Source organism: Carassius carassius, chromosome 15 (genome assembly GCF_963082965.1).
Source record: "Carassius carassius chromosome 15, fCarCar2.1, whole genome shotgun sequence".
Taxonomy (NCBI): Eukaryota; Metazoa; Chordata; class Actinopteri; order Cypriniformes; family Cyprinidae; genus Carassius; species Carassius carassius.
In genome coordinates this window covers 13,645,157-13,670,210 of record NC_081769.1, presented here as the reverse complement: position 1 = coordinate 13,670,210, position 25,054 = coordinate 13,645,157, and the positions used below count along the sequence as shown (strand labels likewise).

Below are 25,054 nucleotides of genomic sequence, written 5' to 3'. Positions count from 1 at the left end.
TAACGCAATTGTAATAGGCCTAGCTGTAGCCTAAGTGACTTTTGTAAAATTCATTTTTATTTTGCGCTTTAAAATATATCTGTGACCACACTTCAAACTGTGGTTTTGTTTTTTTTAACACACAGGCAAACAACGTTTTCAAACAAACTATGAATAAAAGTGTACTGTAGTATTCTTGCGCCAGTTGGTCGAATTAGGGTATAGGCTATTCCACGTTTAAAATAATTCCGAACTGATTATCGTGAAATAAAGGCAAATAAATGAGGCCAGAAACTTAATTTTATTTCATTTTCAACACATGCACGACCATAACATTGCGTTCGAGTCAGTTTATTAGCCTGCATGCAACTATAACAAAGACCATCACTTGCGAATTCAAATTGAAGCATGCTATACATCACAGCAAAAACCCTCTTATGTTTCTTCCTGGCAACTTATTTTTTTTAAGAGCGTAGATATACAGCGAGAAAAGGATGGAACGTTACTAGAACAAATCCACAAACATCAGAAGGCCTGGTAATATTACTAAAAGGCGCGTTGGCTGTTAACCATGCGGATGGCTTCCTCCAGCAATCCAAAGTGTCAACATAACCAACTGTGGTCCACTGCAAGCACGCGTTCATCAATGAAAAGTATCGTTCACTCCTCGCCTTGAACATTTGCACATGTTGGCATACAATATTCTAAGAGGTACATGTCAATTTCTGCCCTTGGTCACATGACTGGCGCTCTCTGGAATGGATGGAGATTGATCTCCACGTCAGCTCACGTCTCAAAATTTCTGCTCGGCGGATCTGCTTCAAAGCCACTGAAGCTGAAGCAGTTCTGTAGCCTACTACGATGCGAGGCAGTACTATGGTTGTGGCTTGCCCAACCAAGTGTCATGATGGATTTTGATGAGCGAGTACCCGTTGGGTCTAACATGTATTTGCCCGGCTGTGCTTATTACGTGTCTGGAACGGAATTCTCCAGCCTTCCTCCTTTTCTGCCCCAGACCCCGTCTTCGTGCCCCATGACCTACTCATACTCCACGTCTAGTTTGCCACAAGTTCAGAGCGTTAGAGAGGTATCTTTCAGGGACTATGCCATTGACACGTCCAGCAAGTGGCACTCCAGGGGCAATCTGCCACACTGCTACGCGACCGAGGACATGGTGCACAGGGACTGCCTGTCCAATCCTGGGACTTTGGGGGACATGTTTTCGAAAAACAACTCGGTTCTTTACCACTCCAGCAGCCACACGAGCCACACGTCCAACGTGTATGGCAGCGTAGGGAGGAACGGAGTGCTTCCCCAAGCCTTCGACCAGTTTTTCGAGACCGCGTACGGGAACGTGGAAAATCAGCCGAGCGAGCAGCCGGTGGACAGAGCAACCGGTAAAGCGCCCCCGCCCGCGGAAACAGCCAGCGACAGTTGTCGGGGAACGGAGGAGACGGAGCGCTGTGAGGAGACGAGCAGCCCGGAGCCATCTTCCGGTAACAACGAGGAGAAATTCAGCGGCAGCAGTAGTACGTAGCCGACTAAAGCAGTTGTGTGAGAAAGTTTCTGATGTAACGTGCTGTGGTTAAAGGTTTTATATGCTGTTTTATAAGCATATAAGGTTTATAGAGGGCCCTGTATATTTACCCTAACAAAACTTTGTTATAAACGCGTGATCACGTGCTCGAAATTGAAATTGGCCGTGAATGATAGGCCATTTCCTTTTGAGTCTTCAAAAGTGTGTATTCCAGCCTTCATTAGCCTACAGTTTGGGCTTTTTGTTAATGCACAGTTAATTAAGAGATCATAGAAATCCTTCGTTTATTTCTCCCCTCTGAATGCACGTGTTTACAGTCCATTTTGTTCTGGAGTTTTTTTTTTCTTAAATATTAACTGATAAATCTTTTAATGTGTTTTTTTTCTTTACTTTTTCTTTTGTGGTCAATGAAAGGCGATGCATATTACATTTTAATCTCTATTAAATGTTTCTCATTATTATTAAACGAGCCAGGACGAGTGTTCCGTTGTAGAACTCGATATTTCATTAATTTGGGGCTAATAACGTAGGCTATTATTACTGATTTATCGTTTAATTAGTATAATTACATTTAGAGAACAGCAACAGTTTGTGCATAATTCTGTAAACGGTCATTAATAAAACTGTATTAACTATTCAGTCGTCTCTGCTGTATTCATTTAATGTGATTGCAGCTATATTATTTCTATGGATTAATACGTTAAAGTCAGATACTGAAAGTCTTCCTTCTTTACATTTCAGATGGACAGAAGACACGGAAAAAGAGGTGTCCTTACACCAAATATCAGATCAGAGAGCTGGAGAGAGAATTTTTCTTCAGTGTTTATATCAACAAGGAAAAAAGGCTACAGCTTTCCAGAATGCTCAACCTCACCGACCGTCAGGTGAAAATATGGTTTCAAAACAGAAGAATGAAAGAAAAAAAACTCAACAGAGACCGCCTGCAGTATTACACCACGAACCCTTTGCTTTAGACCGTCTATTGCTGAGAAATCATTTAGGAGAGATGGTTAATTTCAAGTTCGTGGAAACACATTCCGGCTCCAGAGACTGCTCCGAGACGAGATGTGTGTGACCTTGATTCCTCTCAGAGACTTTTCCATCGACATAGACTTCCATTTAGATTTCCACTTCCACTTAGATATTCTCAGTAATCTCTACCGTTTGGAATTAAAACTAGTATTATTATTGTTGTTGTTGTTGTACTGGTATTGTCATGTGTTATTATTATTATTCCATTCTACTCAGTTAAATGACTATTCAGTTTACAGGGATTTTATTTTTGTTATTACTATTATCTGACCAAGATCTGTAGCTACTTTTCGCATTTGTCATAACAGTAATAAGCTAAAGGCTCTTGAAATCTATTTTGTTGGAGGAAAAAAAAAAGAAAAAGAGAAAAAAAAGAAAAAATTGTGGAGGCGAAATATAAATGCTAATTGAAACGAAGGTGGTTTTAATCTGTTATTTAATAGCCTACTCCTATTTGTGGTTTATATTATTAGACTTTGTATCATTGAATAACGCACATGAATACAGCCCGAGCTTATTAAGAACTAAATTCATCATGCGCGCTTTATTGTTTTATACTTGAATCGTGTGGACTGAAAGTGCATATTTGATATTACATGTCCTTATTGTGCATTTTCCAGCAAAATCGAGTGTGTTCAGAAATGTCCAAAAACACAGAGAAATTCTTATTTATTTTTAACGGACATTTGGGCATTACCTAAGGCGAAAGCAATAACTGAACCAGCACGGACACTGCTCGAGTCCTCTGAAACCCCGAATCTGAATTTGATTTTCTTCTTGATTTCTGTTTTCTCGCGTGAAACTGTATATCGATGTTGCAGGAGCTCATTCGTGTTCATGATAATCTCTCATGTTTATAACATCTCTTCAGTGTTAGCCTATATAAATCAGTCTCTTGAAATATCGTGTGTTTTCTCTCTTTTTCCGGGTGCGGGATCAAATGTTTGATGGATCTTGCGTTATATTGCCTCCACGCTTTTCTCTAATTCAAGGATCAAGTGTTTGCTGTTATTAATGCCTAGTATCCATTACGGAACTGCCCAAAACATAGCTGTGTATGTCTCCATGAATCAAACGGCCTTTCAACAAATGGTTCTGTGTCGACCTTCCAGATAAGTCTTTATATTATATTGCTATTTTGAGAGTGACATGTAGCATCAATACTAACATTTCTTGAGAATTAAACTCTAAGGAAACAATGTTTTTTCTTGAGCATGAAAAAAGACAATGAAAAGTCCAATTTTACAGTTTCCCTGCATCAATATATCGATGATCCACTGCGAGAGGATCACAAATCTGAAAGGCTATGCCTTATGCAAGTCTTATAAAAAAGGTCGGCCATAAGATAATAACGAGTGTTTTACGTGATGACCCTGACGGTTTGCGCATCCTTTGAGGCTCGATGGAATTTCGCCCTAATTACGGCACATCCCCCCGTTGCTGCAGCAACTCGGTCATAAAACCCGTCTTAGTCTGGAGCATTTGTAGAATTGGAGTGAGGTACCATAAACCGTCTGAGAACCAAGGTTATTAACTGTGACTAAGAGCTAGAAAACAACGGCTGGATCCATTGAAAGCTTGTGTTCACGGACTTTTCCGCCATCATTTGTCTCAGTGTCCCATCATGGCACCACGGCTGGATCGCTCACTGTGCGCTTTGGATAATACACTTCTTGTCCACTGGGTGGCGCACTTTAGATCAATGTCATTGCCGGGTAGCTATCTAAAATCCAATGCTGAAACATGTTTACTTTGTGTACGGGCAAAGGACTACGTCTTCGTGAACCATACAAGGCGCTGTTTCAGGTAAATAGCCAAGCTACCATTCGGTAATATTTTGTCAGGATTGCGTTCAATTATTGTAATTTTTAGATGATAATATAGACTAACATTTTAATGTTCAAAAAGTAGCCTGCAAGAAAAGTTTGTTTAATGATAAAAACATATTTATTAAAAAAGTAACACCACTTTTTTTCGTCTCAGAGTATTTGTTTGTTACAATTTGACATACTGACCAGAGATTATTATTATTCATTTATTTTATTTTTTTTAAGAAATTGGAGACAAATGTTTGGATTCTTGGCTTGTTACAGTTTTACAATCGTGCATTTTATTTGTATTGTTCTCAATTGTTTTCTACGCCATATAAAATCAAGAAGTCTTCAGCAAATTGTGATGCGTTGAATAAAAAACAAAATGATCCAATCTTTATTGGTTAATTAAAATTAAAATGACTTTTATGACAATAGCCGTCTTAAGTCCCTTTGATTTCTTAATGCATAAAGTACAAATAAATGTTTTCCAATAGCTGAAAAGATCCATTTCAAATAATAATTTCTAATTTTCCCAAGTTTTTTCCTTTGACATGACTCATAAGAACCTCTTTTATGGTAACATTGTCTTTAGTTTTTTACAGTAAAACCTCCACTAGACAGAGTGAATCAAAACATGATTATTGGAGCAGGGACAACTTTAATATAAAGAAAATTAAGTTTAGACTACTTTGTTGTGAGCATACTTATTTTTTTCAACGTTTTTTTTTTCGACCCGAGTCATCTGTATGGTCGATATTTAAAATTGCATGCTGATGCTTGTGTGCATTTTTTTTAAGTCATAAATGTTAATTCCAACTATAGGACGATTAATCCTATGAACAAAGAAACAGATATATTTTTGAATATATCTGTCGAGTATTTTTGAAAGCGTAAAAACCGTTGAAAAGAAAGTTCAGAGAAAGAGCAATGACAATTTTCCATATAACATTAAGCAACATAAGCTGAAAAACAACAACAACAACAAAAACACTTAAATGTGACCCTGGACCACAAAACCAGTCTTAAGTATCACCCGTGCAATAGCAAGAGCGAAAACATTACATGGGTCCAAATGATCGATTTTTCTTTTATGTCAAAAATCATTAGGGTATGAAGGTTGTAAACATCCTGTTCCATGAAGATATTTTGAAAATTCCATACCGTAATATCTCAAAACTTAATTTCTGATTAGTAATATGCATTGCTAAGGACTTTGTACAATTTTAAAAGCGATGTTCTCAATATTTAGATTTTTTGCACAATCAGATTCCATATTTTCAAATAGTTAGACTATAGCTATCTCGGCCAAATATTATCCTAACAAACATACATCAATGGAAAGCTTATTTATTCAGCTTCCAGGTGACGTATACATTTCGAAAAACGTAACCTTATGACTGTTTTTTGGTCCAGGGTCCCAAAGGAAAAAACACAAACCTGAGAGAGAAATTTAGAATTATATTTCCAATAATTAAATGTAAATCAAATGACAAATGTACAACGGCGGCCTCGACAACACAGGCTGATTTTCAGACAAATTATCATATCTCCTGAACGCCAAAGGTGGGCAAAGGTAAATTTATCACATAGCCTACAACATTTGCGTAAAAATGGCTATTGTTAAATCATTTAGTAAACGTTATGGGATTGAGGTTAGATTTATCTCTATGTTTAAAAAAAACTTTTTTTACTGTTAACCCATAAATCGGTATTGTAAATATAAAGCTTAGTCTACTATAGGCCTATATGTAACTTTAAGATTATCACATGCTAAATCTTTATTCTAGTACGGAAATCCAGATCCACCACATAAAGTGTTTCTGAAAAGCAGACTGAAATCCGCCTCTCGTTTTGAACTTGAGTGTAGTAAATAAATAGTTTTGACCCACCGCATGCATGAAAACCAGAAGAGCAGTCTGTAACTCACTGTTTATGTGCTTAAAGGGCTGTTGGGGCAATTACAGTTTATCATAAAGGTTTACTATTTTAGCACTTGATCTCATTTTCGTTACCTTGTTGCTTTTTGGTTTTGTATATAGGCTACGTGGCTCACAAGGCTTTGCGGCTAAGCGGCGATGTCAGCGTTAACGAAGTCAGTGGTCGTAAACATTATGCTGTTCACGTGAAATTCTGCTTTTATTAGTTTATATTCAAAAACGACGGATCGGGTTTATGTAGATTTGACTTTAAAAGAATCTAGCTGCTTGAAAAAGATATGGGACACAAGGGTTACGTGCACACAGGGGGAGGAGTCATCGGTGCTCGTTGCGATTTAATTGGCTGTTAGCGCACACTGAGTTGTATAGTTATCAGTAATTATATTCAGCATGTTTTGCACAAGAAATGTCATCCAGAAAGGGCAATCTTCTTCCACCGTCAAATTATACCACAAAGATGTCATGCTCCGATAGTCCATCTGGAAATTCGTTTCTGGTAGACTCCCTGATCCACGGAAGGGCCGAGGGAAGTGGACACTACTACCAACACAGCGGAGTCTACTTGCAGCCGAGCTCCGAGTATTCTTACGGACTTTCTAACTGTGGCTATTTTTCTGGACTCAAACGGAACGAGAGCAATTCGCAAAATGTAGTACCTACGTGTGGACCATATCAAGGCATGGAAACATGGCTGGAGACGTCGAGGTCCTGTCGCATTGAACAGCCTAACAACCAAATTACCCCACGGTCGTTCTCGCCCACCATAAAAGAGGAAATCTCTTACTGCTTATACGAGTCTGAGAAGTGTCCAAAAGACACCATTACAGAGGACATATCGTACTCCCGGCTGACACCAAACTCGTGTCCATCTAGCAACAATAACGGCTGTGTTCCGGTACCTGGTTACTTCCGTTTATCTCAGACATGCACCACATCTAAAGGTTTTCCAGACAACCAGTCGACTCATGCTGCTGCTCAGCGCTCTACCCGATTTGACAGCTCTCTTTCAGCCATAGGAGGAGAAGCGAGCAGGGAGGAGAACGACGAGCCTCCCACATGCGCACCATGTGCCCCGGCAAGAAACAAGGAGCTAAGGGGGTCCACTGGCACCGCTTCATCTCCCGAACCGCCGGACAGCCCGGAGAAGGCGGTCACTGTTACAAAAGGTTAGTTTTGTTGTTGCCCAGTCCAAAGGATTCGGGCGTCCTTTGGGCGCGTAAAAACAACCACGTATTTGCGCGCGCGATACATGTAGCCTATGGGACTGGTTTATTGATTTTCTTTTTTAATTCCATGTAGTATTACATTAATATTTCCGATTTTATTTCAAACACGCTACAAGGCTTAGGACTGGCCAGATTTGGCAGCACAATCATGTGCGAGAATCTTCTAATTATAAAAAATAAAATAATAATAATAAAAACCCCGTTTAGCTTAAGTCCTTACGTCTGTAGTCGTCTCTGTAAGTCTTTACAAATAACACAGCATTCCTTCGTGCCAAATGCAATCTGGACTATTTTTTTTCCCTTTTAAAGCTTACTTTAAAAAAAAAAAAAAAAAAAAAAAATATATATATATATATATATATATATATATATATATATATATATATATATATATATATATATATATATTAGCATAAAGAATAATTCAAATGTATTGCTCACAATATCTCATTTAAGAGTTCAATGACCCTAATTTGGTAAATGTGAAATATTTAACCAATTCAATGCAAACCTTCACATAGCAAAATATTAAAGGCAGTCTTGAAACCAATAACGTGTGCTTCAGTTTCCTAAAAGTTATCTAAAAATTTTAAGTGATTACATTAAAAAATCGTCAAGCAAATAGAGTCTACTGCTCACGACTATCCCCATTTCGTTCATGTCTATATATATATATATGGATTTAGCAAGCCTATTTTTCATCATGCTGTTTATGACCTCTTAAGATTGTAATCACGTGCTTAGATTTACTTAATGTTCATTTTCTTGCATATGCGGAGAGTTTGTTTACTTGCAGTTTAGTTTGTTTACTAAAATATTATATTACTCTTCCCACAAGAAACGACAGATAAAGCGTCTTCGTTGCAGTAAAAAAAAAATAATGATTAAAAATGAACTGAATAATCAGATCATACACAAAAACTGAATCAATAAATCGCAACTCAGTTCATACTTTTAATAGGGCTACACACATTAGTATCACAAGAGTCATACTTTACATGTTAAATGATAAAGGATCATGTGAGAATGTCTTTACGTATGTACAACAGCATGTGGAGTTATTGTATGTATATTACACTTTGTTGATAGCATTATTAGTTTTAGTGATTAAATAATATTCATTAGGCGTATGTGGTCACTGCATCCCATTGTAAAGTGTTGTGAAATGGGAGCCGCGTTTGGACATTTTGGACTAATATTGTCTCATAATTTTCAGCAGGAGATTCCAAAAGTGACAATACAGCTAACTGGCTGATGGCGAAGAGTGGTCGTAAGAAGCGTTGTCCCTACACCAAACACCAGACTCTAGAGCTGGAGAAAGAGTTCCTCTTCAACATGTACTTGACACGAGAGCGTCGCCTCGAGATCAGCCGCAGCGTTCACCTCACGGACAGACAAGTCAAAATCTGGTTCCAGAACCGACGGATGAAGCTGAAGAAGATGAGTCGAGAAAACCGAATCCGAGAGTTGTCGGCCAACTTCAGTTTTTCATGAAGCCTCCTCGCATTATAGATCTCTGGCGCCCTCCTCCATCAGCTGCAGTGGTAGCCTACAACAACCCGTCTCCGTAGGTGTGTGTGTGTGCATATGTGACTCGTGCAAGATACTATTGATAACTTATTGTGTGTCGTATACTGTTGACGTTTTTATCTGTTTATGTATCATTTTATTTGACAAGCCAGTCGTCATAACATGTCATGGTTATTTATAAACTGTCAAGAGTACTTCACTGTAAAAGCAAGAAAAGAAAATATCGAATGCTGAAGGTGTTCGTTGTACATAACATTCAGACTATATTGTACATTTATTGTATATAACTGTGGTATTTGCATGTTGTAATAATAACTATTATGAAACCATTTTTAAATAATAACGACACGATTCTTGGAAGTACGACCTTGTCAGGTATTTGCTGTTTTAGGCATAAGTGGAAAAATCCGGTTCTTAAAATGTAGAAACTTCTCAACTTGACGGGACTCCTTGTATTATTTGAACAGCACTCAAAGAGATGGTCTCAGATGTAAATTAGTTATTCACACATGGCAGAAAATACATAAAGGCATGTACCTAAAATCATCTTAGCCTACATTTAAAGACAATTATTAGTCCAAAACACTCTTGATTTTCTGAGCTTTTTTATAACGGGGATTTCTATAATTATCAACACAGTCAATACTAGTCCCGTGATAAGTTACACAAAAAATATTACAATCATTCCCATACCAATTATATAGTCCTGTCTGTCGGGTTCTATTTCTAATTTAATTTAATTAAGGGAATATTCCATGAAAATGGTATGGGACTGTATTGGTTATCACAGCAGTGTGGGAAAAAACTCACATTTTATTGTATTGGTTTGCTTGTGCAGAAAATAAATAGATAAAAAAATACGACGTTGCCATCTTATCTTCGCAAGTAAGAAACAAAGACAACTGCTAAGTGATTTAGGTAGTTTCATGTTGTTGCGCTCTATTTTACATCCCCACGACACGAAACTGTCTTAATTGCCTCGCAGTGAGATTCAGCACAACACAAGACAAACATTGCGGCGAATTCTAAAAGTGTTTCCAGAAGTATATTTTATCTTGAAAAAAGCAGTATATATTTTACCGACACAATTCTAATGCGTGAGCTGCACGCCTGAAGTGAAATCTTCAGAGTTGTATAAAAAGTAAATGTTGGAGTGCAGGTGTTAGCAAGGCCTCGGTTACGATCAATGCACTTTGGCCAAAGCCGCGTGCGCATCTGAGACTGAGAGCACGCCCACAGTGCCGGATGCGTCTGCTGGGCCGGAGGAAAAAACACACAAAGGCTTTATTGGCCATATTTAGGCTAGACAGCCAAGTTATAATCCGAAGAAAAACAGAGTAATAGCCCGTTATAAACAAAGTTTGTTGAAGTGCCCAGAGATCCACTCTTCCGAGGACAAGATCAGAGCAATGCTCATTGACCAGAGGGACAGAAAGCTCTGGTCGTCCATGGTTGTCCTCTATTGTCAATGTTTTCATGGCTAAAACAAAAAAAAAAAAATATCAGGATTAAATGTATTTTCTATTAAAACATCCTTGTATTTACGCATGCTTTGTTACAATTACGTTGCTGTTTTCCAAATGTCATGCAAGCTGTTTATATTCTGAATAAAACATGCCGAGCAACTCTACCTTTAGCCACTGCAAATATATTTACAAATGCAACATTTGAATTATGAAGCATACAGTCACTATTTCACTGAATGTGTGTGATATTGCAAAACAAAGCTTTTCTGTCCTGTATTAGCTTATTCAAGAACACTAACAATATAATAGCATAATAACATTTTAATAACATTGTGCTTGTGACATACTGTTGCTAAATAATGTTTATAATCATTATTATTTTTTGTAGTGTTGATCAAACACATTTTAAATGTTAGTAAATCTTTTTTCACTCATTTTTATGGTTTAATCCTTTTAAATTGTTGTAAGGTTTTAATGCGTAAATCTTAATTTTAAACAACACAAACGGTCTAATTTGTCCGTGTATCTGATCGTATCTCATAAGAGTCCGTTAAAGCTTTTTTGTATTTTTTCCACAGTTAGTTTTGTTCTCAGCTTAGTTCAGTTTGACTTGTCTGCTCTTCACAATCTGCCTTGCTTAGGAGCAGACTGAAGGTTTGAGCGCGTTGTTACTGACTGACTGGTCACTTAGCAGGTCATATCTCAACCATCCAGTGGCACTTATTGCCATATAAAGTATACATATGACTCACGTTAAAATTCTTTTTATGTCTGAACTATTTTATATCTCTTTGCTCACGACTAAGCCGCGCGGAATACGTGCATTCATCATAGATATGTTATTTTTGGGGTGTGCAAAATTTCTGGGGCGAAAAAGCAACAACAAACAAAACAATTGATATCTAAAAAAGATACATTTACGACGCATTTAGCCTACACGTTTGGGGTTTTATTTTATTATTGCAAACAGTAGGCCTACACCTACTCTATTAAAAACTGCATACGGAAATTCTACAATAACGCTTCTCAAATAACCATTCTTGTTACGCTCGGTTATTAGATGCTGAAGCTTAACAACATGAATAAAATAAAATCCACCTTCATAAAAACATATGGCTATACCATTAAAAATAGGACTTGTAAAATGGAGGCCATTTAACCGTGTGCACTGGTAAGGCTTTCCCCTTTATCTCCCACGCGCTCTCCCACAGTCACGTGTCTTACACATCCAATCCAACCTCTGCAGTGATTCAATTTATCAGAGGTCTGTAGTTCACAGCGGAGTCAAGTAGTTAGTTACTTGATTTCAACGGATTCTGCTTTTGTGTCAGTTTCATTGTGGGTGTATCCGTTCTCCTGGGCTCTCTTTGCTTGTTTTTGTTATGTCGACATTGGGGACACTGAGTTACTACGCTGACTCACACATTCCACACGAGAATGACGATCATTTGGCACCGAGGTTCTCATCTGGACCCGTGGTCCAGCAGCAGGCTCGGGAACTGACGCTACTTGAATATGGCGAACAGGAGCAGTACACTTTCCAAGCCAAATCATCTATTTTTGGTGCGTCATGGAGTCCCGTGCCCGTGCAGCCCCCAGGCACATCTATCGCCTACCACCCGTACATTTATCACCCCTGCTCAACAGGAGAAACCGAGGCAGCATCCGTGCGTTCCTGGGCGCTGGAACCGCTGCCTGCCCTGCCTTTCACGGGATTATCCACAGATACAAACCATGATATAAAACTTGAACCACTGGTTGGGAGTGGTGAGTGCACCACGCATACATTGCTTGTGGCCGAGACTGACAACAATACGACCCAAGCAGAGAGGAAGATAACAGACGATGCGCTTTCCAACGGATCACAGGACGAGAAAGCTCCAGCAGAGACGAAGGTGGATCTAGACCCAAGTAAGTGCAGCTAACTTTATATCAGAATGCGTCTGAATATGTAGGATTCAGTTAGGCTATGTTTACCTTAACACATTAATTCAATAGGCGTCGTTTACATAAAGTAGCTTTAAAACTAGTCTTTTGTGAGTAAATTGTAGTTTATTGTAGTAAAATATTCCTATATTGTGCAGTATTTTCAGTATAGGTTAGCCTATGAGGAAGGCTAAATGTTTTCCAACTAGGCCTTTCTTTCTTCTTTCGTTATGTGGATGGGAAAAAAATCTACATTTGCATCTGACAGCCTATATTCATGTTTCAATGGAATGTGTCCGGTATTAAAAAAATGACACATATTTGCAGTATGTAATCATTATAGACTGCATGTCATGCAATATGCTGTCCTACACACTACATATGATTAAATGCTACGCAAAAGATATGGATATAAACGCACAATTGTTGCCACAAAACATACAATTTGGATTTCTGAGATTTTTTTTTCCCTGATAGACAGGAAGGCCCTTGTTTATTCCTCATTCAGTGATGCCAAAATTGCCAGACGGTAGGAAGAAAATTATAGCTTGCACATAACATTCTCGATCATATAAAATCCATCCGCAGCCTAGATGCATGCAATCCGTGATTGTGCTTTCCAATTTCAGCATATCAAAATCGTAGCCTTTATATGAGACTCTTCTTTCTTCTCGCGCGCTGATCGTAAAATGGCCGCAGTCTTTTTCAAGTGGAAACATGACTAGTTCTCTCTCTCCGACCCTTCTTGCAGATAACCCTGCGTCCAACTGGCTGCATGCGAAGTCCACTAGGAAAAAGCGCTGTCCATACACTAAGCATCAAACTCTTGAGCTGGAGAAAGAATTTCTGTTTAATATGTACCTCTCACGCGACCGTAGATATGAAGTGGCAAGACTCCTAAATCTCACCGAGAGACAAGTCAAAATTTGGTTCCAAAACCGTAGGATGAAGATGAAGAAATGCAATAAAGATCGTCCAAAAGACATTTAAAAGTGGAAAGCTATAAATGCGCACTGCAGTGGATGAAGTTATTTGGCTCGTGCGAAGGTGTTTGTGAATTAGCCTGTCCTTTTCCTCATGCACAACAACAGTAGATAATTATTGATAGCCTACATTTTGTAATGTTTGATGTACATTGCACAAACCTTTGATGTAAGGGTATGCTTGTATATATCATTTTGTCTTTGTATACAGCTTGTTGGTGATACAGTTCTCTTATTTTGTGTGCTTATTGTAGGTCTAGCATTTCGCATTCTGTACATATGTTACAATTTTAATTTTTTAAAGCATCCGTTCATGATTTCAGGAAAATGGGTTGTGCCATGTGAAATGCTGATGATATGCATGAATTTAAGTTTTTTTTTTTTTTTTTTTTTTCAAAATGTCTTGTAGCGTAATGTTTCAATGTTTAATGTGACTAGATGTATTTGAACTACCTATGTATTAATATTAATTTATGTTGTGTTGTTAGTCATTTAAATATTTCAGTGGATTTTGTAACATTTACGTGCTTGTGATGTTTTATGTGAACACATAAATTGCATACGCCAATACCTCAAATCAACACATCAGTGTTAGTCGTTTAGAAATTAAATTCCACTTGTGTACATAAATAAATTTCTGATAAATAATACATTTCGTTAAGACTGTCTATATCCTACCCATGGTCCGGGCAAATTTCTGGGTTTCATGGGTTACACTCATGCCTAATGAAGTGCAAATCTGCGATAGTTTTGCAATAAGTTGTCACTAATAATTGCAGTCCTGTATTACTACAGCACATAAAGTTCCAGACTCATGAAAGACTCATAAATAAATCTTTCCTAAACGAGGTTGACAATGACTGCAATCCCATGGTATCTTTACGCTATACAACGAGAAATATTTTACCGCCCTCCAAACAGTTTTGCACATGTTCTTGCGCTCATCTTGCAACCCACTGTTTATTATCTTGTTAACGGCCCGGATGCCGTTTATCCGAATAAATAAAGCTTAGCTTGATGCTCGTAGACAGGCCTGCACATTCTATTTGTGCCATGCCCCTTCAAGCGATATTAGTGGCTGCGCGGCAATAAACCACAATCACAGTCTTAACTGTTTATGGGGTGCAAAGCGATTGAAGGCGGAACTGGAACGACTTTTTGGACGCCCAACGCCTACATTACAATTACAATAGCTAACACATGATATATTTTATTTAAAAAATTAAAATAAAATATTCTATTAGTTTTCATTGTATTATTATTATTATGTATTGTCATATTTAATTATTTATTAAACACACAAAATATAGAAAAACAGAAAAAGAAGAGAAAAACTCTGTTGCAGACCAAATCTTCAAAGGCTCTACCCCAGACAGCATCGTAAAATCGGGCTCGCCCCACTGTCTGTTTTTTCTCTGCTAATTGCTTTATTACTCCTCAGCAACTATTAAAACGTTGCAGACCTGAGCACCCATTTGTTGCCTCTTCATGCATAAAGTTACAACGGAAAACTATTGACGCATTGTACTTTTTCTTGCGTTCAAAATCATTCCTAGCTTCTTTGCATTTCGGTCATTTAAACTTCATCATGTAAGAGAAATTGAAGCGTTGTTTTTAAAGTGAATGTTTAGCATATACATTATATGAATGTTTAAGATAACACATAAAATAGGCTACTCTTGTTTTTTAACCGTAAAGATGAATGTGCACAAATATGCACTCGTTTCGTCTAAATGGCATAGAATTCGAAATAATTCCTTTTTTAGTAAAGGTGCTCCCCAGAACGCTTCACATTTTGGACGTCTGTCTTATTTAACGCACCTGATTCATTAGTGAATCAGCTCATTATTAAAAAGCTTAATGATCTATATTTGGTGTGTCTGATAAGAGTGAGACATTTAAATTGGGCAGTGTTGTGGGGCCTCCTCGAGCAGAATTGAGAATGTGTTTTAACAAACAGACGGGTCAAATGAGCCACTACCATTAGTATCCAGCAGGTGGAGACAGCGGTTTGTTTGAAATCATCAAGTGGCAAAACGGATTCTGCCCTACGGCAACCTCACTTAATGAGGGCCAGCCACAAACAAAATCTATTTACTGATGCAAATATTTCAGTTAACATCAAGAACGATGAACGCGATTAACTGTCAATTATAATGTTCATCTGATAATGATATACTAATGCAAATGACTCATAAAGAGCACTTTGGTTTAATTTTATAAATATGTTAGCTTTTGCATTTTCCAACCATTAAAAAAAACATGCATAAAGGATTGACATTTGGAAAACATACCACATCGAAGTAAAACATAGGAATTTTCTTGAATGCTATGTTTATCTGTGATATGTTGACCTTGTCTGATGTTGACCTTACTTGAAATTACAAACAGATGATCTGACACCATGTACTTTCCTCCAATTCCAGCAATAAATCTGGATCAAACAAAATGAATGCTTTATAATATGCTTCTTAAGGGCCAACTTGCTGCAGAGTTCAGCTCAAATGTGCTCCAGCACACCTTTGTGGAAGTTTCTAGTGATCCTCAAGACCCTGGTTAGTTAAACTTTGCTGGAGGTCGATATTGTCACCCAAGAGCTGAATTGGATGCCACTAGTTTACATGCCTAGAAGCATGCACACACTAATGCTCCAGGCAAGACAGGTGGTTCTAGCTCATTCCAGAACTTTGCCTCACTCTCTCATGAGTCAATATGGGACAAATAAGTTGTGCCTGGAATTCAGGTCCTTAACAATGGATGTTGTATGTATCCAAATAGCCAAATGGATAATGGGAATGCTAGAATGTGGCAGAGTGTACTTTGTACTTTGTACCAAACAAGTGTCATAATCATGCACGGAACAAGGTGGGCTTGACTGCTTTGAGTGTCAGGGATTTATCACCCAAACATCAATTGATAACATCATTTACTTACACAGTAAATTTGAAATCCGGAAAACAACACCATAGGAGTTATTTTTAACACTTTTAAAGTGTATACCCTCATGTAGTTCCAAACCTGAATGACTTTCTTTTAGAAAAATATATACACTGAGGTTCAAACAACACTGGACCCCATTAACTTTCACTGCATGATTTAAAAATGCAGGATGAGTGATGATGACAAATATTTTCATTTTTGGGTGGAAAGAGTAAGTGGAGACCAGTAGACAGAGACAATAATTATGCACAATCTGCTAATATTTGAAACTGTTATACAAGATTTATGCATGGGAACTAGACTGTAACTGAGTTAACATCACAGGTAAAAATTTCAGTCCACATTTGAAAATTTCAGTGTATGATTAAATAGTAATTGATAGGTTAGTTTTAATGTTTTACAATGCTTACATAGGTCTATTATTTATATTGTGTCATAGAGAAGGTGGAGGGCCCTTGTTAATCCTCGAGCGTTTCTATGTGGTAGTTTACATACATAACAACGCTTTTGGGAAAGAGACTGCAGTAATAAAGTACCACTTATATGTACTACTTTTGGTCCCACTAAGCCTAGTGTTTCGGGAAACCACAAAATTGTTAGTCATTTTTCTCTTTCACTAAAAAGGGTAAAATCCATTTATGTATCTCGTTCCCATCTACATGTATTAACTTGTCACACAGGTATGGATGCATCGGAAGCAATATGTAAAGATAAAAAGATTCATTGCTCTGAGCTGGACTGACATTGCAACACAAGCATCGTGGATCATCTCAACTAACACCAGACGTTAATTTATGATCCAGTAACCCCCAAACTAGATCCTGAACTACAACTGAAACCTCAGCCAATACGTTCGAGACACAATCCTGAACATGAAAGTAGTGGGAAACGTGAAAATTGCTTGTTATCTTCTAAATGTAATAATTAAAAGATTCTGACTAAGGTTTAAAAAAATATTATAGGCTAGCTGCTCAGCTTTATAAACGCACGTTTAGAGCTTAGTAAGGTTAGACGCCATATTGGATTTAATGCAAATGAAAATGAGGCTGAGGGATGCAGATGTACAGTCTTTACAATGGCACACAATGTATAAAGGTCCTAGGTCAAACTATTTTCACTGCTCAAAACGTTTATAGAATATTTGTCTATGGAACATCGGTGGTATGCACTAGGCCTAGTTCTATTCTTCACAGCCATGTTTTCATTGCAGTAAAAATTAAATGGGCTATGCTGCTACTCTGGCTAAGGTCTATATAACTGCACATACTATGTAATATTTTAAGGGCATTTGCCGTTACTATTTAGCCGTTGTGCTCCTTTGATTGGAAAGTCAACAGATGCACACAGTGTCGGACATTCACAATAAAGAGAACTAGGCTAACCATGCAGAGATGAATAGATACACTTAGCCTCATGCAACATACAATATGCAGCTTCCTTGCTTCAGACTAGGCTAAAAAAAATTAAAAAAATACAAAAACAACAACACAGATTTAAACCTGCAATGGAGGAAGAAGAGAAATGAGAAGAGAGCACCTTTTTTAAAACTCATTTGTTATTAATAATCAAGTACTACATTTTTAATAATGTACATTTCTATATTGCAATCATATCGTAGCATGGCTGTCAAATGCACGTTGCCTGATGGTTAAAAGTGCATAATGCTTCCTTAATCTCTAAACTGAGAATAGAAAGACTGGCAGTGTTTTCACTCTCTTTTGTGTAGGGGAGAACTATTCCTAAAGAGCCTACGTGTTATTTTAGAAAAGAAGCGTTAGTACAATAATAAATAATTGGTACAATTATAAAACAATTGGTGTACATTAGAAATAATGCCTGCTCGGCGTCTAAATTAAAATCGCTACAGGGAAACCCATCTTTATGAGGGCGGACAGCAGAAAGGGGGCGATGTTGAGCCTCCTCAAACACTGTTTTTTAGAAAACCATATCTCAAAAGGCAGCTGATATTAATCCAAGCATATTTTAAATAAAGGCTGCTCTTTGCATGTGATTACTTTAGATATGTTACCATAGCTTTATCACACACCATACTAGGATATCAGCCTAAAGGGCTTTAATTATAGTTTACTTTACTTTTAGTTGCTAATATTTGTTATTTGGGAAGAAATTTGTTGTCCGAGCAAACAACCCTGAAACAATTCATTAATCATAAATCGTAAAATATCATGTAAAGTTCCATGTCTAAAAGTTTCATTATTAACTGATCTATTTCATGCCTCCCAATTCAAGTACTGAAGGCATATACTTTTCTCAAACATTTCGAATAAAAACTTTTTGTTGCTACTCCTTTATAATCCAATTAGGCTATCCTGCAAACAGACAAGAATGCATTTTCGTTTAATGGTGCAAGAGATTCATGACGTGCCCCCAAGGATCAGACAAGGTTACTATAGACTATGTTTAGTGATACGTAATACTAGAGCTGCGCACTATTGGATCACATTACCCTGATAATTTACAGACAACTGACTCACAATTTTCCAGCAGGTAAGGAGGTGCCATACACGTAAACCGATAGGCCTATGCATTTGGTCTCCAATTATTTGGTTGGTTACTTATTAAAATAAATAAACAAATAAACTGCTGAAGAAATCATGTTTGTAAAATCATCGATTCACATTGTGTCTAATGGAAGAAGATACTCAAATTAAGTTGCTAATCAGCGGCAGGATTTGAGATCCGATGTTACTAATCTTTGCGCATGCAGTTTAGGAGACATCCCACCAAAATATAGTAGCCTAAGTGTTATTTATTTCCAATAGGCCTACCACAGACGTTGATTCTTGGCATACGAATTTATCCTGTTTTAATGTCTTGTTTTAGCATGAAGAAGATAAACTATAACATTTTTGTTAACGCCGTGATCTTCATATGGTATACAGGCTAAATTCTCACAACGTCATATCCTGAATAAAACTGCAAGATTCTCTTCTAGGGCAGGGGTATATGCCCGGAAATGACATACACCTCTAGCACAACAAAAGGAGCTTGGAGCTCGTTTACGACCCAGTGCAATGTGTGTGGGTAGAGGGTCATCCATCAAACGCAACTGAAGCTTGAGCTACTGCCGCTGCTGCCTTCGCAGACATCATAAACACCCCATATACGCCTCACTCGCACTAATTTACAAAGCGCACTGAGAGGGAGACGAACAGATTAATCCCTCTGTTTCCCCCTTTTATTTTTACATGAACGAATGGATTTGGAAACGTGGTTGACTGAAGCAGAAGTATTTACAGTATCCTGAGATCACGTCCATTCAGCCGACCAGCTCACATATTTGGAAATATCTTAACAGTGTTAGCTTACTCCATTCATAATTCAAATAGCTATGTTATTAAACAGGCCTCTGAATTTACGTAAATCATCTGAACTCTATAATTGAAAAACTAACTAATTCATTCGTATAAATTTAAGACAATACAATAAAATCCCAAAAGAAAATCCCCAACATTTGAATTTAATTACATATCGGAAAATAAAATAGAGAATTACAGTTTATAACAAAGTTACTTTTACCTGTTGTTTATAGAATAAAAACGCATTTTAGAATATTTTGTAAAAACAAAGCAAATCAAAGAATTATCTCATTATTATTAATGGTTATAACATGCGTAAATTAATTTCATATATAAACTATATGTACTCAGTCTATTAATGTATCAGTTTTGAATGCAGCACATTGGTCGCTTCATTTGTTTAATGATCCAACGAGCCAAGTTTTCATTCTTAACTTGTTTTATGAGCGTCAGCATTCATTATTTATTCTAACAGACGGTCAGCGGGTCTGTCCATCGAGCCAGACATATCCAAAAAGACATGGTGCTGGAACATACTCAGCGCGTGGACAAAATTATGCAAAGTGCCAAATAATTAATATTATATCTTATATATATACTTATTATCTTAAAATAATAATAACAATAATAATAAAACAGTAGATTTTTTTTTAGAGATTTGTCCTTCGAGAAACACTTTCTTGTTAATATTTTAATGCCAGTCATAAACACATAAAAGTGTTTTGTTTTTTTCAATTGCACACTGATGCATTTATTTGACATACATTCAATTAAGGTAACACATAATCCACAACAGACTCTCGAACTTGAGAATTTTACCTAATCAAATAGGAAAAGAATGTGTCGTAAAGCCTTATTTTTTTTCGAATTAATTTCAAATTGTACAAATATCAACACATTTCCGATAAGCACATAAACTTAAATACAGTATGTACATGCATTAATAGATTTGCAAAGACATGAAATTTATAGTTCGATTGCCAATTAGCAAAAACAAATAAAAACAGGCTTTTTTCATTCAAAGCACGGCAATATATTTCGATACTCACATATCCATTCTGTCAGGCCTATTTAATGAGAATAAATACAACGCATTGTAAATATGAATTCATATTTCAGCAGAAAGATTAACATTTAATTAATATGACAATTGATAGTATCCGTAAAGATACATCCTTGATAAATTTCGATGTTCAGCTCGTGGGAAACGACGAAGGTTTTTCGTTCTGTGTAGGAAGGAGTGGGTAATTTTAAAGAATGCGACACCCACGTTCATATACACACAATAGCTCCTGTATAGCTGCAAAAACACATGGTTTCTCTTACAGTCATTATGCAGTCCTATTCATTCCCAAACCTTCGATAAAGGCTGACTTTCCGAAAACGAAAATATAAAACGAACGATTTTTTTGGTCCGAAATATGTTGGTCCATTCGAAGAACATCCGGTTTGAAATTATGACCAAGGTCAGTCCTTTAATCGGAAAATATCGCTTTTTTTAAATTAAAATTATAAACTGGGGAAACTCTCAACCGTGAGTACTACGTTGTTCTCTTCTTCCTGGCCACATATGATCTAAGAGAGTGTTAGATGGTTTAAATGTGTTCTTAGGGCACTAAGCTGTCAGACCTTTTGGCGTGTAAGATTGATAGCGTGCAGGCTTCCAGGGCTCTTTGTTTGGAATATAAGCAATAAAGTGCTCGAGGCCTACAACTTAGCTACAGACTTCTGAGGACAACATAGAAGACACATTCTTGAACGTAAAAGTCTAATGAATGCACACTTTTATTTGATATTAATCATTGTATTGTATGTGTTTGTCTGTCTGTGAGACGATTTAGCGTCGCTCAAACAAATTGTGAAGATCAATTCAGGTAAAATGTGTAGTGTGCGATTATTTACAAAATACACTGAATGTATACAAATATACATTTTATTTTCACAAATTCTGCACTGAATATAAATTATGCTAATTGGACTATTAGTCGAAGAATGTAACTTGAAAAATGTCCGAGTTAATATAGTTTGAAAACTACAGTAATTTAAAAAAGGACTGCAAAATATCTTAGACTAAAATAACACTAATACACATGCAAAGCCTAATGTGTCAGCGCGCGTGAATACGCGGGCGCGTTGGGGCTTTCAAAGAATTTGTCTGCGCGCAATGTGTGCGCGCCTACTGTCTCGCGCGCTGTTCCTCGTGCATTGTCAAACGAGAGCGCGCATTCTCTAAGAAAGTAGTAAAAACACAGACTCAGGATTAATGGGTTTCTTCGATCGTGGCTATGGTGTGTTTATGTGTCCAGCTGATGTGTTGGGGGATCTTCAGCCGAGGGCCGGTCAAACCATAAAGGGAGAACAACAGACGAACTCACTGTCACTCTCACTGTTTCAGGTACTGGCTATACTTACAATCTACGGAGCAGTGGGCAAACTGACCATACATGCGTAAATAAACTAGCCCGTCCCAGGGAGTAAGGCGTTCCTCTCGGACTTTTTTCGATCAATCACACAGACAGTGGCTTCTTTTGATTAAACCCCAAATTGTCATTGGACAGAGGTAATCATGTGACAAGCAATACGGTCCAATTTCAACCTTGTCTCCATGAAAGCAATAGTTTAATGGCACCGCGGTCCCCATACGACCGTAATCAGCAAAATAGTTTTTTTTAGCCCGGCACGATATTTCATTTTATCTTCCTTGGGTCACAAATTTGTGAGCGGCGAATTTGGAAGACTTGGAGGAGATGAATTACGAATTCGAGCGAGAGACGGGTTTTATCAATAGTCAGCCGTCGCTCGCTGAGTGCCTGACATCTTTTCCCCCTGTCGGTGATGCATTTCAAAGTTCATCAATCAAGAGCTCGACGCTTTCACACTCGACACTGATTCCTCCTCCTTTTGAGCAGACCATTCCAAGCCTGAACCCCGGCAGCCACCCTCGCCACAGCCGGCCCAAGCAGAACCCCAATGGCTCATGCCCGCTGCCCGCCGCATCCTTACCCCCAGAGTACCCTTGGATGAAGGAGAAAAAAGCATCCAAGAAAAACCAGACAACTTCGACAGCAACAACCACCACCGACCCTGGTCCACTATACTTCTCCCCTCAAGGTATTTGGCTTTAATGCAATTTTATTGTTTTATAGTTTATTTTAAACGAAATGCAAATCCTTATTTTTGTTATTATTAGTATTAATTTCGATAGCTGCGTTGCGCAAGGCCATGCTGCTTGAAAGTGCAAGATAGTTTGTTATCCTCATGAGTCATGTTAACTTAATGCGAGTTAATATCTTAAAAGTTTTTTGCTAGTTTCTGGATGCGGAGGATCTATCCTGAACTTCTAAACGCTGTGTTATAGATACTTGTAGTGTAGGGCATGAATTTTAATATTTGACAGTAATGAAGAATGATAGATGGCCATTACTCAACTCGGCAGCTGGTGTGTTCATTAATCTTCACTCGGACCTCTCCGCACTCACACCAGACACATCAGTATATTCTGGCATATGACTGAGGATGAGGACACAAATTATTAAAGTGCCGTGGCTCCATTCCCACAAACAATTTATGCTCCCTGAGAAACGCAATATATTTGACAAGTTTGTGGGGTCAGCTTTAAGCACCGCAGCGGCGTTGTAAAAATCAAGAGTTATAATTAGTGGCGTATCAATAATGTATAACGCTGTGGTCCCTTCTCAGGCTCGCCCGAGATTTCTGATGGTGGCAATGGGGCAACTCGCCGACTCAGAACGGCGTACACTAACACGCAGCTGCTGGAGCTGGAGAAGGAGTTCCACTTCAACAAGTATCTCTGCCGGCCAAGGCGCGTGGAAATCGCCGCTCTGCTGGACCTCACCGAGCGGCAAGTCAAAGTCTGGTTTCAAAACCGGAGGATGAAACACAAACGGCAAACGCAGTGTAAAGAGAACCATCACGGCGATGGAAAGCCACCGAGTCTGGAGGAGGCAGGTGGACGGGGTGATGGGAAATCTTTTTTCGAACAAGTGGCAAACAATGTATCAGGGGCGCTTTTGGAAAGAGAAGGTTATCCATTTCAGCAGAATACTTTAACTTCTCAACAGTCACAGAATGGACACAATAGTGATTCCCAAAGCGCAACTGTCTCGCCTTTAGGTAGCAATGACAAAAATCTGAAACATTTTCCCAACCCGTCACCCACTGTTCCTATCTGCGCCTCAACAATGGCCCCGGATTGTGCATCTGCTCCGGACAATGGCAGTCCCTCGGCCCTGGACGTCTCTTTACAGGACTTCAACGTTTTCTCCAACGATTCCTGCTTACACCTCTCAGATGCCGTGTCCCCAAGTTTGTCAGAGTCTGTAGACAGCCCCATTGGTTTATCTACGGAGGCCTTTGATTTCTTCTCCGAGACGCTTACAACAATCGACCTGCAACACTTGAGCTACTAACTCTAACTGAAGTTTCATTATAGGGACGTCAATATCTTTCTCACGTTGATGGTCTGTGTGTTTAATTGTGACTTTAAAAATAGGCCTAGACCATTAATCAATGAGGTAAGTTTTTCAATAATCGAGTGATAATTTTTGTTTACAGAGAAAATATGGCAGGAAAAAAAGTGATATTTTTCACGTTTTATTTTTGTATCGTTCGCCGGCAAAGCGCCATATTTTCATAGAATAAATTTGTAATTGTTATTGAAAATAGCAGCTGTGTTATTTATTTCTTTTATATTCAGATGAAGAAATAACAGGTTAGCCTATTATTAAACGTATACGATTCAAAATATATATTACTATACATTTTTGCTGATTTTTTAAATGTGTATTTACCTGTTTTATGAGGATTAATGATTTTTATTATAATTTGTCGAGAGACCAAATTTGATATTTACAAGGCTGCCAAATGTATGTTTATAATCGCTAATCAAAACTAATATCAGCTATCCCGAAAACTATTTGTGCGCAAAATTAATACGCAGTAAAGGAATGTAATTGCGTTTTACATTCTTTTTATTAATCTTTGATAATTTCCCTGTAGCCTAGTTGGCGTTAAGTTTATTTATTTATTATTTTTTTTAACAGTACTATGAAATGAACCCATGGGAATTTTTTGATGCCATCAAATTAGTAGACTAAAACATAATGCCTCAAGAAGGAGATAGATGACTTGATGCTGCGTACACAAATAAGACCCTTACTGTATCTGACGACACAGGGAGTCTCCTGGCCAAGAGTTGTAACGTTTTGGAGTTCAGCAATTAGATTTTATTGCCTATTAAACCTTCGACAGGGGGTTGGGGTTGAGGCAGCACTCCACGTAATTCAATCCACCGCCGAGAATGAGAAGGGAATTCAACAGTCAAGCCACATTTTAACATTAATT

General features: G+C 37.8%; 4 protein-coding genes across 6 annotated transcripts; all 4 read left to right on the top strand.

The window, feature by feature from the left end:
* Positions 1–254: 254 nt before the first annotated feature.
* Positions 255–3,669, top strand: hoxa11b (homeobox A11b). Its single transcript, XM_059567475.1, has 2 exons — positions 255–1,508; positions 2,258–3,669. Exons 1-2 carry the CDS (start codon positions 695–697, stop codon positions 2,488–2,490), a joined length of 1,047 nt encoding a protein of 348 aa, XP_059423458.1. The 5' UTR covers positions 255–694; the 3' UTR covers positions 2,491–3,669.
* Positions 3,670–6,078: 2,409 nt separating this feature from the next.
* On the top strand, positions 6,079–9,190 carry hoxa10b (homeobox A10b). Of its 2 annotated transcripts, none has more exons than XM_059567477.1 (2): positions 6,079–7,465; positions 8,745–9,190. In XM_059567477.1, exons 1-2 carry the CDS (start codon positions 6,706–6,708, stop codon positions 9,017–9,019), a joined length of 1,035 nt encoding a protein of 344 aa, XP_059423460.1. In that variant the 5' UTR covers positions 6,079–6,705; the 3' UTR covers positions 9,020–9,190. The 2 variants fall into 2 exon arrangements, with proteins under 2 accessions (XP_059423460.1, XP_059423459.1); XM_059567476.1 differs by having other exon boundaries at positions 6,081–7,465; positions 8,742–9,190.
* A 2,566-nt stretch (positions 9,191–11,756) lies between these two features.
* Positions 11,757–14,090, top strand: hoxa9b (homeobox A9b). The gene is made up of 2 exons (XM_059567474.1): positions 11,757–12,432; positions 13,199–14,090. The coding sequence occupies exons 1-2, from the start codon at positions 11,904–11,906 to the stop codon at positions 13,435–13,437; spliced, it is 768 nt and encodes a 255-aa protein (XP_059423457.1). The 5' UTR covers positions 11,757–11,903; the 3' UTR covers positions 13,438–14,090.
* A 7,595-nt stretch (positions 14,091–21,685) lies between these two features.
* On the top strand, positions 21,686–24,376 carry hoxa2b (homeobox A2b). 2 transcript variants are annotated; one of them, XM_059567473.1, is made up of 3 exons: positions 21,686–22,085; positions 22,600–22,801; positions 23,390–24,376. In XM_059567473.1, the coding sequence occupies exons 1-3, from the start codon at positions 21,954–21,956 to the stop codon at positions 24,118–24,120; spliced, it is 1,065 nt and encodes a 354-aa protein (XP_059423456.1). In that variant the 5' UTR covers positions 21,686–21,953; the 3' UTR covers positions 24,121–24,376. The 2 variants fall into 2 exon arrangements, with proteins under 2 accessions (XP_059423456.1, XP_059423455.1); XM_059567472.1 differs by lacking the exon at positions 21,686–22,085 and having other exon boundaries at positions 22,097–22,801.
* The last annotated feature ends 678 nt before the right edge of the window (positions 24,377–25,054 follow it).

Excerpts from the sequence above, each read along its gene's own strand:
- hoxa11b (XM_059567475.1), top strand. The coding sequence starts at position 695 with ATGTCAATTTCTGCCCTTGGTCACATGACTGGCGCTCTCTGGAATGGA. Across the intron at positions 1,509-2,257 it reads GAAATTCAGCGGCAGCAGTA|ATGGACAGAAGACACGGAAA; the intron begins GTACGTAGCCGA and ends TTTACATTTCAG.
- hoxa10b (XM_059567476.1), top strand. The coding sequence starts at position 6,706 with ATGTCATCCAGAAAGGGCAATCTTCTTCCACCGTCAAATTATACCACA. Across the intron at positions 7,466-8,741 it reads GGCGGTCACTGTTACAAAAG|CAGGAGATTCCAAAAGTGAC; the intron begins GTTAGTTTTGTT and ends CATAATTTTCAG.
- hoxa9b (XM_059567474.1), top strand. The coding sequence starts at position 11,904 with ATGTCGACATTGGGGACACTGAGTTACTACGCTGACTCACACATTCCA. Across the intron at positions 12,433-13,198 it reads GAAGGTGGATCTAGACCCAA|ATAACCCTGCGTCCAACTGG; the intron begins GTAAGTGCAGCT and ends CCCTTCTTGCAG.
- hoxa2b (XM_059567472.1), top strand. The coding sequence starts at position 22,438 with ATGAATTACGAATTCGAGCGAGAGACGGGTTTTATCAATAGTCAGCCG. Across the intron at positions 22,802-23,389 it reads ACTATACTTCTCCCCTCAAG|GCTCGCCCGAGATTTCTGAT; the intron begins GTATTTGGCTTT and ends GTCCCTTCTCAG.